Here is an 18701-nt window from a genome sequence, read left to right as displayed (position 1 = left end):
GCCCGTGACAGGGCAATCACTATAACATGGTTAGTCCATACCACCACATCCATAAATTCAATTATGCAGGTATAAGTTATACACATACAAGCATCCATCACACTACCAACCACAAGCCAACACGATCAAAATATAATTAAATATAAAACTATTTTGCTTTGTCTGGATCATAGCATATCAAACATATATAGTGCAAAAATATGTATATCATGTAGGATTGGCGTACAAGGATTCTTACTCTTATTGAAAACTCCGACAAGTAATCACCCGCCCTCACGGTGATCTATGAACCGGAATGCTCAGGACTCTGCTCAGCGTCCTCTCGTCTAATAGATTGTTCCCCTACAGAACCAAGTCATTATTAAAATTTGTCAAAGATATAAGATGATCTAGGACCCCTGTTTAATCCTCTAAAGGGTCCTCTAAAATCTAGCATCCCAAGACTATCTAGAGTCCTCAAGGCCATGATCTTCCCGGATCCAATAGTAAAAAGGAAACCAAACAACAAATAGACAAATAATATAATAAAAGGGTTATTTAATAAGAGAAAGAGAGGGGAAAGACCCTCTCTCTTCCTCTCTTCTTCCTTCTTCCCGTCGGAAAGGGGAGGAGAGGGTTCGGCTGCAGGTGGCCCACGGCCGGCGACGCTCCATGGTCGTCGGTCTGTGGCATGCCGGTGGTGCCACGCCCGGCGACGGCTGGCCGTGCCACGCCCTACGACTGCCGGCCGGCCGGAACGGAAGAGGAGAAGGCCGAACCGGCTCGGCTTCTCCATCATTCCGGAGGCTTCCCGGCCTCATTCCCAAAGAAGCAAGGGCCAAAAACGAAGAAGGAGGAGAAGAAGAAGATGCTCACCTTGCCTCCGGCGAGGTCCTCCCGACCGGATCGACAGCGATGGGCCGATCCCTTCCGCGGCAAGGTAAAACCCAATCCCTTTCTTCTTTTTTTTTTTTTTTTTTTTTTTTGTGGAAGGACCCTCGGTTGATGCCCTAGAAGGAGGGGGGAGGCGTTCCTCGCCCGATATGGGAGGATTAAATCACCCTCTAACTTCCCCTCCGATGGATTCGGGAGGGGGAGAAATTTGAAACAGGGGAGGGAGGCTATTCCGATCGGGATACTCCCTCCCCCCTTTCTTTCTTTGTATTGGGCCGCCTTATTCAGAGGCCGGCCCAATCCTAGGCGGATCTTTACAACATATGAGACGCAAGCATTTAAGCAGTGTATTGTTTATTTTCTACGTTCAAAGAAAATATTCTATCAATATATGAGTTCTTGTATCCCATTGAAAGGATATCTTAAATTTAGGCACTGTCGAGATTATGAGTGGAGCTGTTAAAATCACAACAACCAACAACCATGACAGGATACAGTTACCCGTCTAAAGGACAAAGACAGAGATTTCTTAGATTTCCTTTGTTATATTAAACAACTAAAAGATGTACTGATGATAAGAAGATGCAGAAAACAGCATTAAGATCATCTGAGATTTGCTGAGAAAAAGGCAAATAAGCCAATTTTCACACTTCAAAATGTGCCAAGCAAAGAAAGTTAGAAGCGAGTATTCTCTGGCCTATGCTTGACATGGAAAGGCAAAATCCAAAGAGAAAACATTAGAAGGATAAAAGAGGATCTCAACTAAACCGAACAAGTGAAATTATTTTTCAGTTCTTAATTTACAAATTAGGTTTGTTTGCACGTATACCCTCTTATATATACAAAATTACATGAATATCCTCATCAAATTACTATTTGCATATATATCCCCATAAAATACTTATTTTACATGTTTTTTTTTTTTGGCTTATCTATACATACCATCTAACACCATTAAAAATAAATGGCTTAAAATTAAAAGGGTTGAAATACCCTCATGGCTAGACATGCAAAAAAATTATAAATGTATGCAAGTAAATAGAAATTTTTTGCGCACGTGTCTATCCATAAGGGTATTTCAGTCATTTCAAATTTAAACCGTTTATTTTTTTAACGATGGTATAAGTACATATATAAAAAAGAAAAAAAAGAAAAATAAGTATTTTATGAGGATATACATATAAACAACAATTTTATAAGAGCATTCATGCAACTTTGTTTATTTAGAAGGATATACATGCGATAAAGTCCTTACAAATTTCTTACAAAATCAGCAGAAAATGCTGAAGATATGACAGGGCACTTAAGGATTCTTAAATGAAACCTGTAAGTTAAGTTAAGAAGATGAAAATATGATCAAGAGAAACATATTTAAGTCATATTATGTAAGTTAAATTCTATTAACCCCTAAATCAGAAAACTCCGAGTCATGAACTGATCATAAGAATATTCTCGTAGATCAAAAAACAAAAAAAAAAGGTACTTGGGGGCAGGGCAAACAGTTTTCCTTAGGAGGTTTTACAGGGTACAACCTCTTGGATACAACTTTTACAGTTTTACAGTTTTACAGCTTTGAGGTTTTCCAGTTTTCTTTAGGAGCTAAGGTAGGGGATGTTGATGGATACAACTTTTTGGCTGGATTGTTGGATCATGGACCTCTTGCTTTGCTTCTCCTTTCTTGGTTTTGCAGAGAACCAGAAAAGGAAAGTACTTGATCATGATGTGGAGCCGGGGGACAAAACTGTTCTGAAGCCTGGGTTAGGTATACTTTAACTGATGATGTTGATGCATGATCCTAAGCATGAACGCTGAAATGCTAAAAGAAAACCAAGTGAATGCAAACCACAACTTCATGTAATAATTCGCACAGCATGGGGCTCAAAATCAGGTCGTTAAGCATGGAGCTCAATCTCTTAGCCAAGATCTTAGAGATGATTATAATGAGGCTATGAATTAAACTGATACGTCTATAATCTAGCTATTAGAAGTTACCTTCATAGAGACTCATCATGAAGCGATTCACAAAGTCATTTTCCAAGAAGAAGCCAGGATTTTTGAAAAAACAGCACTGGAGGTCCATCACCCCCTAAGAGAAGATTGCAGTTCGAATTTCCTCTGAGCTGAAAGGTGCAATAAGATTGTAGAAGCTAAGAGCAGAAATCCACAGGGTACAAGAAGGCCCAATCCAAATCAGAGGCACCTCCTGAGAAGAAATTGCTGAAGATAACTTCTTCTCTTATGATTCCTTAAAATTCTCTGATAACATGAGGTGTTTCTGTCCCCATGCAACAACTAAGTAATTTTCGACCTTTGTTGCTAGCACTGCACTTGCTGTTATATATTTCCTTTTAGTAAAAATTTATAAATTTACTTGAACTCTAGACTGTTAGCGGACTGGGCATATGGAAGCCATTGGACAAGCATGAATCAAGACTACCGAGAAATCTCATGCAACTTGCCTATTGACTTCTTCAAAATAGTTGACCGCAACTTTTTTGAGCAACAAAATAAAAAAAAGTCGGCAGGGTTTTTTATATTTCAAATAATATCACGCGTTACAAAAGACCGATTAAAAAATAAAAATGATAAACATCGCGGATCGGACTATGGGTACTATAACACTTGCTGTACTTCTCTTCCTGGCCATTGGATTCTTCATCAAACCATGGGCTTTGGGCTTTTCCACGACAAAGAAAGAGAAGAAACCAATTGACCGCGTTACGGAGAAGAAGCCGACCGATGAGAGAAGACCGATCCGTCGCTGGATGGGCGGCCGGCGGCCGGAGACCCCCGGCGCACGATAGCGCTGGCTGCGCCCCCACCCCCCCACGAGACCCACGCGGTGCGGAGCGTCGAGAGCGACGCCTGTGGCCTTGGTTTGCATCCGGTGCCGCCGACGACCAAATTACCCTTCAACGCCATCGATGATCGAAAGTTATCCGTATCGGACGGTCGAGATTGACAATACGTCGATCCTTTTGGCTCTTCTTTCGGCACTAACCGGCGGGATCGGATGGAAGCTGCGACACGTGTCGCGCGTGGCTAGGAGTTGGTGCAGAAAGGAAGGTGGGATGGCAGCCACGCCCGGCTGCGTCCCGCCAAATCCCAGAAATAGCGTGACGCCGGACAAAGTGCACGTATACCCTCATACGAGTCCGTTTTAACTTTCTATTCTTGAAGTCCTTTTTGACCGGTACGTACCCTGGCTGAATTGGCTCCGGACAACTTAAAAAAGAAACCGAACCGGCCACTGGACCGGATTGATTTGGAACACAAGCGGCTCCATCATCTCGACCGGCTTGGAGCCAGCTGGGTCGGCCGATACCAACTTTTGGGAGGCAAACAAACATATAAACGAAACGTGGTAAAATTCAACACGCCATCCCTTAATACCTTTCCAGGATGACATTTGACTTAACTGGCTCTATGAGTTTATATCAACATAATTTTCTTGTTTTACCTTTTTCTAACACCATTTTTTCTTGATATGCTTTCAACCTTCTCCACCAATTGATTCATAAAGCCTTTTCTTTTTACAGAATCACGGTTTAGCATAATTGGGTCAAAGAGAGGGCCAACACTCTCTAGAATTGAATCTCTGCCTTTTGCCTATGGATGCAAATCTAATTATCATATATAGTGGGCTCAACTCTTTATGAGATGTAGTTCCTTACATGGTGCCGCTAGATTTCCACCTTTTATGCCGATGATTTTGAAGGATATATATTTTTGGATTAAGTAGGCTATTGAATTTAACAAATCAAGGGTTGTCCTTTCAGCCAGCTTTCCATGCTAGTTGTCAAAAAGTAAATACATTTGCCCCTAAATTGAGTGAAAAAAACCCAATCCATAATCTCTCGTGAGTTCCTTTAGCCATCTCATGCATGTGACTTTGATAAGCTTTTATGTTAGGGGACAAGAAACAAGGACTTGGGTAGAGGAGTAAGATGCTAGCACAGTTAGAGAGGTGGTAAAGCAGCCTATCATCCAAAATGGGAAAGGTGCTCCTACTACGAAGGAGAGTGAAATTATGGTCATAATTATGGGTGATGGGAGATGCTCGTAAGTCGCAATGAGAAGAGAGTTAAGCCTCACCTAACCCCTCTCTAGCATTGTTCATGTGATCCACTAATATGAATGGCTGGAAAACATAATAGTAAAGGAGTATAATCCCTAAACCCTAAAACCTTAACACTAAGAGGATGAGTCATGGTTATATGGGTCTTGGAAAGGACTATAAAGTGCCAGAAGAGAAGAAATTATGCATATACGGAAAACATGACAAATGTTATTGGAGATGTAGTGGCATAAGATCAAAAAGTCAAGTTTTGATAGAGAATGGTAGTGTTATATTAAAAATCGTGATCACTCACACCTGCTAATGGAGGACCACTGCAGTGAGAATAGAGAAGAAAGAGGAAGAAGAAAAGAGGAGGAGAAGGGAGAAGAAGAGAAGAGGAGGAAAGAGGAGAAAGGGATGCCAATTTTTATTCAATTCTTCAATGTCCTAATTCATAAGAGGGGTGGCCTTTATATAGGCCTTACATCAGGTCAAACAATTGACGACATACCAAACTTGGATCCTGAATCAATTGACTAAGTCAACTGATTTGGAATTTCTGCGAGGAGCTCTGTTCGAGAAGAAGCACTGGCTCTTATCGAAATTGACTACTTACTAAAATCGATTCAATCACTCGGCCCAATTATACGATTCAACAGCTAATCCAATTGACTTGACTAAAACAAAAATAACTAACCAAACTGACTCAATCAATAACAAAAGCAACTAATCAAATTGACTCGACCAATAATAAAAACAACTAATAATGCAATAAAGTAGAGAGGACGCTGACTCGAGTGGGCCCAATTTGGGGGTCCAACTCAAACTGCTCTGATGGCTCTATCATCTAAATGAAAGGCTCTGATGTCCCCATTACCTGCTTTGTCTGTGGAATTATAGTGATCTCCACCTTTGTCACACCAAGAATATGATTAGATGCGATCATTAATAAGATGGCTAAAAGTTGTTAAAGAGGTGGCCTTGGGTTATCAATATTGAGATGGACGCCTATAATTCTCATTAACTGATGTGTTAAAATGCAAAATAACAACCTTTGGTTGGTAGGATTTAGCTGTGTAGTCTAGTGAATATAAATTTATTTTTAATGTGCCGTGAGATAAACCTTATCCTAATTAGGCTATTGGCTATCTCTTTTTTTGTTCTCCCTCTTTTTTAATGTTCTAGCAAGTCTTCTACTTTTGTCCCAACAAGTACAACACCTTACTCTTGTTCATATAATCATTTAGGCTTGTAGCCTCTCTAAAAGATTTTTTTGATTAAAAAAATAGATTTAATACCATTTCTTTACATAGATCACATGATAGAACATATGCAAAGGAGGCTAACTATTTGCGGGAGAAAAAGATACATAAGCTACCCTTGATTTTTCAAGAGCTTAACACTTTAAACTCTTTTTCCTACTTTCTAAGGTTCATTTACCTGTTTCAATACAATGGCTATTGCAGTATGTAATCCAACTAGGTAAATGTTTTGTGAGGAATGGCTCTTGTTCTAGAAAAAATATGCAATGACTTTTTTCAAACTTGTCTTGCACTGTCATTTCTTTTTTCTCTTTCTATCCAACTTGAATTTTGGAAATAGATTTCAAAAAAACATACATCATCTTGATAAGCGATGCAAAGCGTAGTATATGTAATTGAATTTCTTACATCAAATGTTTATCATATAAGCCGTGTTAAATAAACACAAGATACACAGGCTCATCTTACACATTCCTTTCTTGAATATTTTGCACACGCATACATAATAGATGCAGTGCTATGGTTTCACCATCAATTGCTCACTCTATAGACTATTAATATGCATGTTTCAAGTAGGGATGTCATTGAGCATGTCATTGGGGATGTCAATGGGGATGGATCCCCAAACCTTTTATACATCTCCGAATCAAATGAGGCTGTTTTAATCGAAATTAAATGGGGATAGATTCAGTGATAGTTTTATGAATAAAAAATTATTCGGTTTCGGTTTTGGCGAATTCCAACCCGAACCCGATTTGAAATAAAATTCAAGATGGAACCCAACATCAAATATGATGTCAAACCCAAAACTAAACATACTCGATATCTCTTAGTATGCTTTATATCCAGTATAAATCCTAGCCTTTATCCCATTCAATCTGGACTATCCATGGACCATGAATGGGTAAATGACTAAATGGATAAATCCTAGATGCTAGAGAGGCAGCTTTTTCCTCCCTTTGGTTTTCTTCCACGATTATTGTCTTTGTTGAACTTATTTTCGATGACGTAGTTGGATTTATATTTAAGTTGGACTATTGTATTTATTGGATGGTTGTATTGTTATTTTAAAACTATTGAGTTTCTTGAACAGTTGTGTTATTATTTTAGAATTATTGATTAGTTGGATGGTTATGTTATTATTTTTGGATATATTTATTAGTTGACTTGGTATGAATCATATGAAAACTATAGATCATATCTTCAATTTGTTTACTTATATATAAAAATTTTGAAATAAATTAAAAAGTTAAACAGTTTGCGGTTTTTCGATTTCAGATTTGATTTTGTGGTTTTTTTTAGTAGCAGTTATGGTTTTTTATTTTAAAAACTATTTGATTTTGATCTCAGTTTCAAAGAGCTGTAGTGGATTTTGAATTCAACTTCAATTTTTTCACTAACTGCACTAAATCCACTCTTTTGATATCCCTAGCTTCAAGCTCATACCACAAAGGATTAAAGGTTCATTATAAATAGAATGGATACATCCAGAATCAAAGCATAACAGGAGACCAAATAATAAATCATAAAAATAATAAGAAAAGTATAGTATTTTATCATGCAATCTTTACATATATAATATTCTCCGGAACGGTGGCAATGAACAAAAGCCTTACCTAACATCTCTTCATAAGAAAAGTGCTTTTGTCCAAATACTTTATGTTATTTCTTCCTCCAAAAAGTTAACCCTAATCCAAAAACTAACCAGATCAAAGCAGGAGATGTAAGCCTAAATCGGACATAAACCTGACAAGTTAATCGTCTTTGGGTTTCAGAACGGGTCTAGTCAAACTAGAACAGTCTCGGTCCGGACCAAGCCGGTTCAACCGCGCCGGTTTCTTTGTCGGTTCACTAGACGGATAAGCTCGTTGCCCGAGGGCAGAAAGGGTTCCATTATTTCAATACCGAAAATACCCCTCACAGCTCTTCCCCAGTGTTTTATGGCCCATCCGTCCCCCGTCTTCTCCCACCACCGTCATCCGAGAGCCAGAAGACAACGCCCCTAAAGACTTTTCTCTCTCTCTCTCTCTCTCCTCCTCCCTCCTTTCTCCTCCTTTTCCACTCTTTCTCTCCCTATCTTTTTTTCCTCGATCCTTCTATCGTCCAAACCCTAGTTCTTGATGCGCTTGTGAGGAGGTGGGAGAAGGTATAGGGCATGGAGCGGATCGTGGGCGGAAAGTATAAGCTTGGGCGCAAGATTGGGAGCGGATCCTTCGGTGAGATCTATCTCGGTGAGTCCATGGCCGTCTTCTTCCCTTCGATTCTTGCACCGATCGAAGGTCTCTTCAGTTCTGATCCCTTCTTTCTGTTGGTGTGATCTGTTGCAGCGACACATGTTGATACCTTCGAGATTGTCGCGGTCAAGATCGTGAGTTCAGACCGATTCTTGTGTTTCTTGTTTCTATTTCTATTCTGATCGGGATTTCTTGATGTCGGTGACGAGGAAATAAGGGAATTCACGTCAAGGAGCCTCTTTGTCGAGTAAACAAAAAATGTTTTTTACGTTGAAAATATGACAGTTCTTTACCTGGATTTTTCTTTTTAGGTGATCGACCCTAAGTTGTGCGAAGAGGTAGACAATCTGGGAGGGATTACTGAATGCATGTTTTTGGTTGATTTGATCATTCCGGGTTTAAAAAGCAGAACTTTTTTTGTGGATTTTGATTTTTTTTTATTTTTTTGGAGAATCCGCATTATTGAAGTTGTACAAAGTTATAATTACAGTTTCTATTCGCATACTCTTTCAGAATTTTAGTACAGTAGTCTGTCCAGTTTTGTAGCAAGGCTTTTCTTTGCTGGTGTTTCTGGTTGATAGGCCATTAGGCCCTATAGTTCATTTCTGTTGTAGAATGAACGAAGGCTTAACTTATGATTGTTGTGCATAGGAGAACAGCAAGACCAAACACCCGCAGTTGCTCTACGAGGCCAAGCTGTATAACATTCTTCAGAGTGGAAGTATGTTTTAGGTTACGGCAAGACCGTCTGTCATTATGCTGCTAGTTTCTTGGTAGGTGTGATAATTGTGTTCTGATGTCCATGCAGGTGGTATAGCAAACATAAGATGGTGTGGTATAGATGGAGAGGACAACATTCTTGTTCTTGATTTGCTTGGTCCAAGCCTTGAAGATCTATTTGTCTACTGCGGTCGGAAGTTCTCGCTAAAGACAGTTCTAATGTTGGCAGATCAGATGGTAATTAGAAAATTAGCATATATGGAAATCATAATCACCATGTAAAGTTTCTGATGCCTATATTAAAAAAAAGCGTGATTATAAATCAATATATTCTGTTTGAGAACTGATATTTATAGTTTCATGAAGACTAATATTTCCTGAAGTAGTTTATAGAATAGTTGCAACACTATGATTGAAACTTTGTACAATGCCTAGAAATGACAACAGAAGCAGCAAGGGACTAGTCTGTATTCTCTGCATACAAACACAGCAATGAGATATTGGGTAAAACCTCTGTATTTACACGTATAACTATCATCAACCTTTCTTGCTGACCTCGCTAAAATGCATGATGGTGTTGTTCCATGAATGATTTGCCTCTTGTTTTCTGGCCAGCTGTTTTCTAGAATTTATTGTTGTTACCAAGGTTCACCATCTTGGTACCAGACTCCATACTTGTACTATCCTATTGCAGTATTGGCACGTGGCATGGTACAAGATGGCGAAGCGTACCGAGTGTTGATATGGTATGAGACTTTATACCAGTTCGGTATCAGTGCGGTATAGTATGCCCGGTATGGTACGGTACTGACCGGTTCCTCGAATCTTGGTACAAGGATGATACTTTTAAGGAGGATTGCATGTAATTATGTCTTATTTGCTTTTATACCTACTTTCCTGTTTAAGAAATCTATTATTGCTGAATAGCCAAGATGCATGATGGTTTTGTTCCATGCACACTTTGCCTCTCATTTTCAGTCTGCTGTTTTCTTATTACACGGCAATTTAGTTCTTCATTCCTGTAAACAAGCAGCATTGAGAAATGCTTACTCTATATTTGATGTTCAACTACAGATTACGAGAATTGAGTACGTCCATTCAAAAGGGTTTTTACATAGGGATATTAAACCTGATAACTTTCTCATGGGCCTTGGTCGGAAAGCAAACCAGGTAATGACTTCGATTGGCTATAATCAGTTCATGTTTGGCACATGCATGTAATCAAATTTACTCATATCAAAGATATATTCATCTATCTTATTGTGTAGGTATACATCATTGACTTTGGGCTTGCAAAAAGATATCGGGATTCTACCACGAACCGCCATATTCCATACAGGTATGAAGTGTAACTACTAGAGTAAACTATGTATGAGCTGCACATTCTCTCTTATGATGACCAAACCTATACCCTGATCTCTTTTTATGGCCTTTCATCATCTTGAAGTAGAATATTCAATTTAGTCATTATCCCTGGCTGCTAAGTTGAAATATTATGCTGTTTTTGTGGTGAATTGTTTGCACAATACTTCTTTCATGCTCAGACTTTGTAGTATGGACATATTTACTGTTTGCATCAGAACATGATAAGAAATTGTAAATATGCTTTGTGCCTTGGATGGCTGCATCACCTCAAATACACAGACTATGAAGATGTAAACAGAAATTATTTAAGTGATCTGTTGCCATTACAAGTTTTCCTCCATTCTTGTAAATGTCATTCCAATATTTCTTTTGACTTCTTTTCTAGTATTTACATACCCAATTCTTGTAAATCTAATCAAATTTTATGATATGTGTATGTGTATATCTCTACTATATAGGGAATAAATTTTGAAAATTGGGAATATTCCTTCCATAATCTGTTTGCTATTTTTTTGACTTCAAAAATACTCTTCCACTTTTTTCTAGACTATCTATACAATCCTCGCTATATACAAATAATGAAACAAAATTTAAATTTTGGTTTTAGACAAATAAAGAAATTTGACCTAATAACAGTCATAGCAATAAACAAATAAAAAAAATCAAAAATCTCAGTTTTCAACAAAATAAGGGAAAAAAAATAAAAAAGAAACAGTTATAAACATGCAAGGAAAGGATCGTACCAAAACAAATCATGATAGAGAACAAACTAGGAAAAATCGAAAGATACCAATTTTCTTTTTGGTATATTAATAAAATACTTTCTTTTTGGTGAGGTCATACAAAAAATTCCTTTCCTTGTTATTCTCCCATTGGCATTTTGTGAGAATGAATAGATAAAAAATTAAAATTATGTTGTAAGAAATTAGAGAAAATAACATAATAAATACTTATGGGAGTAAATAAATTAGAAAAAATAGAAATACCAGCTGTAGGTGGATAAGAAATATTTAGCTGCAGTATTTATGAGAGTAGATAAATATAGAAAAGTACAAAAAAGTCTGCAAAGAAATAAGAGAAAAATCTAATTATGTTTAATTTATGGATAGTATGATTCAAAGTTTTGAATTGTTTTCCCTCAAGCATGCATTTCATGTGCCATATACTTGTATATGTATGTATATATATTAAATATATTTGATCTTTGTCTTTCTGCCAAACGGCATCATCATGCACATATAGGACTGTGAAAGATTACTCTAGATGGTTCTGAATGCTGGGCTGCATTCTTTTTTCTTTCCCTTTTCTGTTTCAGAGAAAACAAAAATTTAACTGGTACTGCTCGCTATGCAAGTTGCAACACTCATTTGGGCATAGGTAAGTGATGACCTATCAAATGGTTATGACAGTATGATTAATTTTTCTTATCTGACTTACTCTAGCCTTTTGCAATTAGAACAAAGCCGTCGGGATGATTTGGAGTCTCTTGGTTATGTTCTTCTGTATTTTCTGAGAGGAAGGTACATCATTCCCAAAGATATCATTTTGTTATAATATTCCAAGAATAAAGTTGTTACTTATTTCTTAGTTCTTAAAAATCTTCTTGAAACTCAGGAATGGAACACCGGCAATTTTGAAAGTTATTATTTCTAGCTGTTTTCTTTTACATTTAGCTTGACATGTCCTGTTCTATTGTGGATAGAAGATCTTCATGTGTATATAATTAAGACAAATGAATAATGTTCATTGTTTTTTTGAGACTGTTTTTGATAGTCTTCCAGTCCAGTTATATTAGTGATAGTGGTTTTAAGTGATTTTACCTCTTTGTTGTCAAAAATGGAAAACAATATTGTCTTGTTATGTCAAAATAGTAATTATTGTCCCATGAATGCGTGCTAAAATCATTCTTGGAGCGCTCCATTTTCACTGTATTGTAACATTACTTTCCATCTGGTATCTCTGCCAACAGTGTAAGCTTACTTTTTAAGAATTTTTTTATGCATGTTGCTGTTTTTTTTATTGTTGTCTGATTTTCTTGCTGTTCTAATTGACTTGTTATATTATTATTGTATGAAGTCTTCCATGGCAGGGTCTAAAAGCCGCGACCAAAAAGCAGAAATACGATAAGATATGCGAGAAAAAGCTTTCAACTCCTATTGAGGTTTGTATTGACCACTTATATTTTTTTATTATATAAACCATAAAATTCGAGATGATATCTTGATGTATTGATCAAATGAGCTTTTCATAGGTTCTATGCAAGTCTCATCCAGTTGAGTTTGCATCCTACTTTCATTACTGTCATTCATTGACATTTGATCAACGACCTGATTATGGATTCCTGAAGCGCCTATTCCGGGATTTGTTTAGTCGTGAAGGTATGGCTTGACAAATCTTTTTATCATGGCAATTCGTGTTCTGAAACTCTTTCTTTTTATTTCTTCAGTTCTTTGTTTTGATGAATAGTATCCAACTTTGGATTTACTTTGCTTGCTTTTTCTTGGTCATTTTGATATATGATATTTTATTTGTAAATGAAAAGATGCATGCAAGAACTAATTAAATTAAGGGATATGGAAAGGAGTCTGCGTTTGTGAGTCATTTTCCTTAACTGGTATAGGATTCACAGTGTGAGATGCAAGTCTTGAAATTTTTATTTTCCTTGGGATCCATCTTGCATATTATGTTCTGGATCATAAATTGTATGGGATTTATCACCCACGTGTAATTGTGCCATGGTCTACTGAAACATTTGCCCTATTAGTTTGATTGAAATTGTTATTTCCTCTCATTTATGACAGGTTACGAGTTTGATTATATCTTCGACTGGACCATTTTGAAATACCAGCAGTCGCAAAGAACAAAAGCTCAGCCTCGATTTTCGGTTTGTATGCTAATCTCACTAGGGATTCATCTGTACAGCATCTGCTTCCCTTATATTTCTTTTTTACTTTTTCCTTGCTGGGGAACATTGTTCATTCACCTTAAATTTTACGAGCTAGTGTTCCTTTTTCCCCATGTTATTGTTAGGCTGACACTGTGCTTATCCACGAAGCAATTAATGTTGAAACCATCTAGCTTTCTTTCAATGTTAACAAAATATGCATGTATTTTTCAATCTTTCCTTGTAGTTGTCATGGTTGAGATGCCACTCTATGTTGGTACTGACTAAGTTTGATGTATAAAATGGCAGCCAGCCTCTGGTGGAATGACTAGCCGAGCAATCCCGATGGATGTCGACAAACATCAAGGTTGCCTCTATTTGCATGAAAGCTTCTAATTTACATATAGTACACCAGTGCAATATAAATGGAAGTGGTTTGACAATGATGATCATCAATAACTGATAGCAATGTGTTAGGAAATGTTCTTATTGTGAATATATATCTGTCATCTTTTGGGGTGAAAATTGCACAAATCTATAGTGTAGCATGGAGTTACTTGGTAAATAATGACCAATTTGATGTTTGAAGAATTTTGCCATCTTCAATTGAGCTCCTGTGTGTGAGACATGTCCTTCCAAATTAATTTGAGTTTAGCAATAGCAATAATTTATAACATAGAAAGTGCTCCCGTACGACGCGGTTCGGCTCGTACCGAGCCGATCCGGTGGGGAACTGGGTCGGTTCATCTATTAAATTCGGTTCCGGCCCTGAACTGGCCGGAACAGGTTCCGAACCGATTGGAACTGGCCGCAAAAGGCCGGAACTGTTCGAAACCGGCCGGTTCCGTTCGAACTCGGTACTGTATCGACCGGTACGGTCCCAGTACCGGTTCGGCGGACCTTGGTCTGGATAGGTTTCAGGAATAAAAAAAGTGGTCAATGCAGATTTAGTGAGATGTTTTTTCTATTCTTCCCTATGTTTGATCTGAGGAAAAAATATTGTAATGGTCGGTTACCGGATCATGCAAGAATGTCATCATAACAAATTACAAGTAATTGAGGATGTGAAATACATGTTTTAGGGAAAAAATGATAAACAGTACATAAATATAGACATTGTTATTATTTGAATTATTCCTCTTAAAATTATGATGTATTTATGTTGGATGCAAACAACAAAAATAAATTGAACGTATAAAGCTGTACGTATGACAAAAGTATAATGATTTGAGAATCAGTTGTGATATCTGGGTGTTCTGATTGGAACAAAGGGAGAGAACAAAGCATATCTTAGGTAAAAGTTGGACGCTCAAAATGGTATGTTGCACAAATTCAAAAATCCTGTTGTTTTAAAATACTATAGATATACATATCTAGTTCCATTTACTTTCATATGTGATTTATCAACCATCAATGCAGTTGGTCCTACATTTATGTTCAAAAAAAATGTAGACCAATATTTTCTAATCCTTAAAGGACTCTGAATCAACATTTTTAATCCAAAGGCTATGCAAATGGGTCTTATCAACTAAGTGATAAAGATTTTCTGAAATAATTTAGTGGGGACATACATCTTGGTGAAACGACTAATTACGAGTTTTTCTAGGCAGTACTACCTGGATTCTCATGTTCTTCCCAAGGTTGTTGAGTTGACTTGAACCTAATCTTGATTAGGGAATTAGAAACATCGTTCTGGACATACTCTTGAAAGACCTTGTTCAACCTCTGTTTACAAATGGATGGTTTTCTAAAAGAACAGCTACTTATGGTTGCGTTAGAAATTTTGTTAAACTGCTTGCTGTCAATGTATTCTTATTCACAATGTGACAGATACTATATTAAAGTTTTCACAAGGTAGTTTTTACTTTTTTAAAAAATTCATGAATGTTAAGAAATTTTGCATTTCTCTACTCCATGGTAGTAACATTTTTGTCTTGGTCAACTGCTCCAATTTAATGTGTAAATGATGTCGCTCATCCAGATGAAAATACAGAGCGCATTGGACCAAGTAATGCAGCACGTCCCACAGTTCGAATGCAGTTCAAATCACCAGCTGATAATAATCTGATTTCCGACAATCAGCGGCTTGAGAAGATGGTAAGTAATAAAGTTATCCATTTTCACAGCTTTGAATTTTTCTGTGAATGTTCAGAAAATAAATGAGTGTCACTCATTTATTTTTATTAGTTTAAAAAGGGCCTTAGTAGTAGTGTCATCATAATGTGCATATTAATTTGAAACTAGCACTGATTTACTAATTACCCTTGCTAAATTGATTAAGTATCCTAAATATAAAAAGGTAACAAATTCCATAAATTTACTTGAAAATTACAAATTATATAAATGGGAAATATTCATGCTGCCATTCACACCATTGACTTTTAGCATGTTTTCATATTCCTTATCATAAAGTTGCAGTCATTGTCTAAAATCACCATCTTGTTGTGTTAAGCCTTATTTTTTGTTTGGTATATGCTGTTTTGTGAATGAAGGTTTTAACAATCCCTTCTACTCGTTGAGGTTTCTCTGGCTCTGATAATATGCTAATTGGAGCTTAGTTTTTTTTAAAAGAAGCAAGCACTTCTTAAATTCCTTCAGCTGGTTAAAAATTAATTTGTGCTTGCCAGACAAAGAGCAAACATAAATTTTCTCAACCTTCTATGGAAGTACAATTTTGAAATTGTACTTCAGCGATTGTTATGGGAAATCTGAAGTGTATGTTAGCTGGACATGTTTTTCCATCTTAAATTATTCCATTGGTATTAAGACTTCATATGAAGAAGAATCTGGTTCTCTCCAGCTTCCTTGGAAGACAGAACGACATTTGATTTGCAATTTCAAAGAGAGATTTTTTGAGAAATTGGTGGAGATCATAAACAATACCAAAGAAACCATCTTAGTTGGGTCTCACTTTTCTACATGTAAGTATGAAGGTAAACTTTGAATAAGGGTGTAAGAGTGACATTTCATGTATGAACAAACCTTATTCCAATTTTTCTTTTTTTGTATTATTATGTTCCTAAGAGATTTCTGTTACCAACTAATAGATCTGTTTTGCATCTTAATCTTCTTTCATCTTGGGCCAAAACTGGTGTTTTTTGTGGTTGGGCCACCTTGTTCTTGTTTTTTATGCTCTTTGCTGTTGTTATTACCACTCTGGTTAACTAGTTAATGCGGACTTGTAATGGTAAGCATATTGATTTGACTGGAATTTTCTCTTATCATGGTCTTTGAATTTCAAGTTTCTTGCATAATAACTGGCCTGCACTTCTTGTTAAGTTTTTAAAAGTGATTGGAATTTATCTGTTTCAGAGAGTGGGAACAAGTGCTGAAAAAGCGCAGATGCCATCTACATCATTTTCTCTTCCAGGTGCTTCAAAGAGAAATGTTCTAAGCTCAAAACAATCTGGGCCAGCTGATACTTCACACCTAGGTCAGGGTTTGGGAAGCAACTTTGGTTCATCCAGCAGTTGGATTCCTACATTGCAGCGAAATGCTTCAGCCAAATGATTGGTAAGCTAGTATGCCTATCTGTTCACACAGAAGTATTATGCCTTGTATATAAATAACTTCGTCTAGTTGAGCCTGTTCTTGTTGGGTATTCAGGGGCTGATTCAGACAGGAAGGATCTGAAAAACAGTTTACATGTGCTGTTGAAGGTTGCGGCAAAGTCATTATTGCTCAAGTCACTTTCTGGATATCTGGATGCATACTGTATTTTTATTAAGGTGACTACAGACACATTGGATGATGCTAAATGCTGGTTTTCACAAAGCATGGTTGCTGTTGTGTTGAATACTACAACAGTTGACTCGCATTGGTCTAGCATTTTATCATTCCATTTAAGCTGGATAACATGTGAAATGTCTTTTTTCATTATCTTGTTAGTAGATTATATGGTTTTCATTGTGCTTGCTGTATGGATGTGTTGTAACAATTTCGGCTTCGTGGAGCTCATTGGTGCTGGGTTCTGTCAATTTGTATAATTTTGTGTTGCTGTATTCTTTGGTTCAAAACCCTGGACAGTCATCTGAAATAGTTTTAGCATTAGGTACTCAAGTTGCTCGGGATGTGAATAGAGCATCATAATCTAGTTTTCAGGTGCCAGTCTTCTATTCTTTTGTGTAAGAGGCTTTTATCAAGTAGCAGTACATCTTTACCTGTAAGTCGGTTACCACTATCTAGTCTTCTTCAGGTAGAGGTTTCAATTGTGAATTTTACACAATTTATTTCTCTATGAATTAACTTACAGGTGGTGGCTCATCTACTATGTTTTCTACTCTCCAGAGGACGATGCTGTAATGGTTGAAAAGCAGGAGATAGTTTTGAAGATCTCCAGATGGACTGAACGTGTATTATGTAGAGATCTGGCTTCTTTGGTAGCGCACCGTTCTCCCTGCACTATAATGAGCCAATCTTGATAATTCTCTGCAAATTCTGTGCATAGTTCTGCAGATTGAGAAATGTCATAGAATTCCATGCATTTCTGAAAGATCGCCATGGGGGATGAATGATAGTGATCAGGAAAGATTTTCTTGCTAGAAAAAAGATAAGTGAGAAAAGAAGCTAATGATTTGAAGGATTCTGTTCATAAATATCTTTCAAAATGGTCCAGAGAATTGAGGTTCTGCCAGATTTTGCTTTTGTGGAAGCATAATCATTTAGTCTCAGACGAGTCTTCAGGTGTGCCTGAAATTCATATAATTAAAATACTTTAATCTTGAACATATCAAACTCATATAATTAAAATGCTTTAATCTTGAACATATCAAACATGTTCTGTGGAGTTGGAATGCTATATATAATATATCCGTCATTTAATATCTCAACTTTTGTTTGAGGCTGTTGGCTCTCCACTCCAAGGGTTTTTTGCATGAGGGATGCTTGGGGTAGTTTCTTGTTTGCCTTGATTTTGTAGGTCTGTTCGTGACTCTTTTTATTCACCTCCTTTATTCTTGTCTCTGATGGTATGTGACAGCTGCTTGTCAAATTGCTAGTCAGTACTTTCTGATATTTTCTCTTTTGTATGCCAGAAGTTTGTGATGCATTATAAGGTTTTGTATAGTGATAAGTGATTAAAAAAGTTAGTGTCTGATTATGCAACCGTATTTACAGCTCTAAATATTTGTGTTGGAAAAGGTATAAATGCAGAACTGTGAATGCTGTGTGTGTGTTGCTGTAAATAAATACTACAATTATCAATGATTGTATTATTCGGCTGTCTTCTTTGCATGTGAACACGGTAGATAAGTAATTAGAAAAGGGTACTTATCTAATTATGCAGCAGCACTACTTTTCCAAGA

At 36.9% G+C, this 18701-nt stretch overlaps 1 protein-coding gene across 4 annotated transcripts; it reads left to right on the top strand.

Annotated features, from left to right (window-relative positions):
• Window positions 1-8156: 8156 nt before the first annotated feature.
• On the top strand, window positions 8157-18228 carry LOC103702542 (casein kinase 1-like protein 4). Of its 4 annotated transcripts, none has more exons than XM_026802795.2 (17): window positions 8157-8426; window positions 8523-8563; window positions 9081-9150; window positions 9238-9386; window positions 10224-10319; window positions 10418-10488; window positions 11830-11891; window positions 11971-12034; window positions 12591-12675; window positions 12766-12892; window positions 13316-13398; window positions 13708-13765; window positions 15380-15495; window positions 16711-16911; window positions 17005-17126; window positions 17450-17560; window positions 17651-18228. In XM_026802795.2, the coding sequence occupies exons 1-14, from the start codon at window positions 8351-8353 to the stop codon at window positions 16906-16908; spliced, it is 1296 nt and encodes a 431-aa protein (XP_026658596.1). In that variant the 5' UTR covers window positions 8157-8350; the 3' UTR covers window positions 16909-16911; window positions 17005-17126; window positions 17450-17560; window positions 17651-18228. The 4 variants fall into 4 exon arrangements, with proteins under 4 accessions (XP_026658596.1, XP_026658598.1, XP_026658595.1 ...); XM_026802797.2 differs by having other exon boundaries at window positions 17450-17593; window positions 17686-18227; XM_026802794.2 differs by having other exon boundaries at window positions 17005-17560; window positions 17651-18070.
• The last annotated feature ends 473 nt before the right edge of the window (window positions 18229-18701 follow it).

The sequence above is a fragment of the Phoenix dactylifera genome, chromosome 8 (genome assembly GCF_009389715.1).
Source record: "Phoenix dactylifera cultivar Barhee BC4 chromosome 8, palm_55x_up_171113_PBpolish2nd_filt_p, whole genome shotgun sequence".
Classification (NCBI taxonomy): Eukaryota; Viridiplantae; Streptophyta; class Magnoliopsida; order Arecales; family Arecaceae; genus Phoenix; species Phoenix dactylifera.
Note: the sequence above shows the minus strand (reverse complement) of the source record. Positions and strands in the feature narration are given on the sequence as shown.

Excerpts from the sequence above, each read along its gene's own strand:
- LOC103702542 (XM_026802795.2), top strand. The coding sequence starts at position 8,351 with ATGGAGCGGATCGTGGGCGGAAAGTATAAGCTTGGGCGCAAGATTGGG. Across the intron at positions 10,320-10,417 it reads TTGGTCGGAAAGCAAACCAG|GTATACATCATTGACTTTGG; the intron begins GTAATGACTTCG and ends CTTATTGTGTAG. Across the intron at positions 12,893-13,315 it reads GGATTTGTTTAGTCGTGAAG|GTTACGAGTTTGATTATATC; the intron begins GTATGGCTTGAC and ends CATTTATGACAG.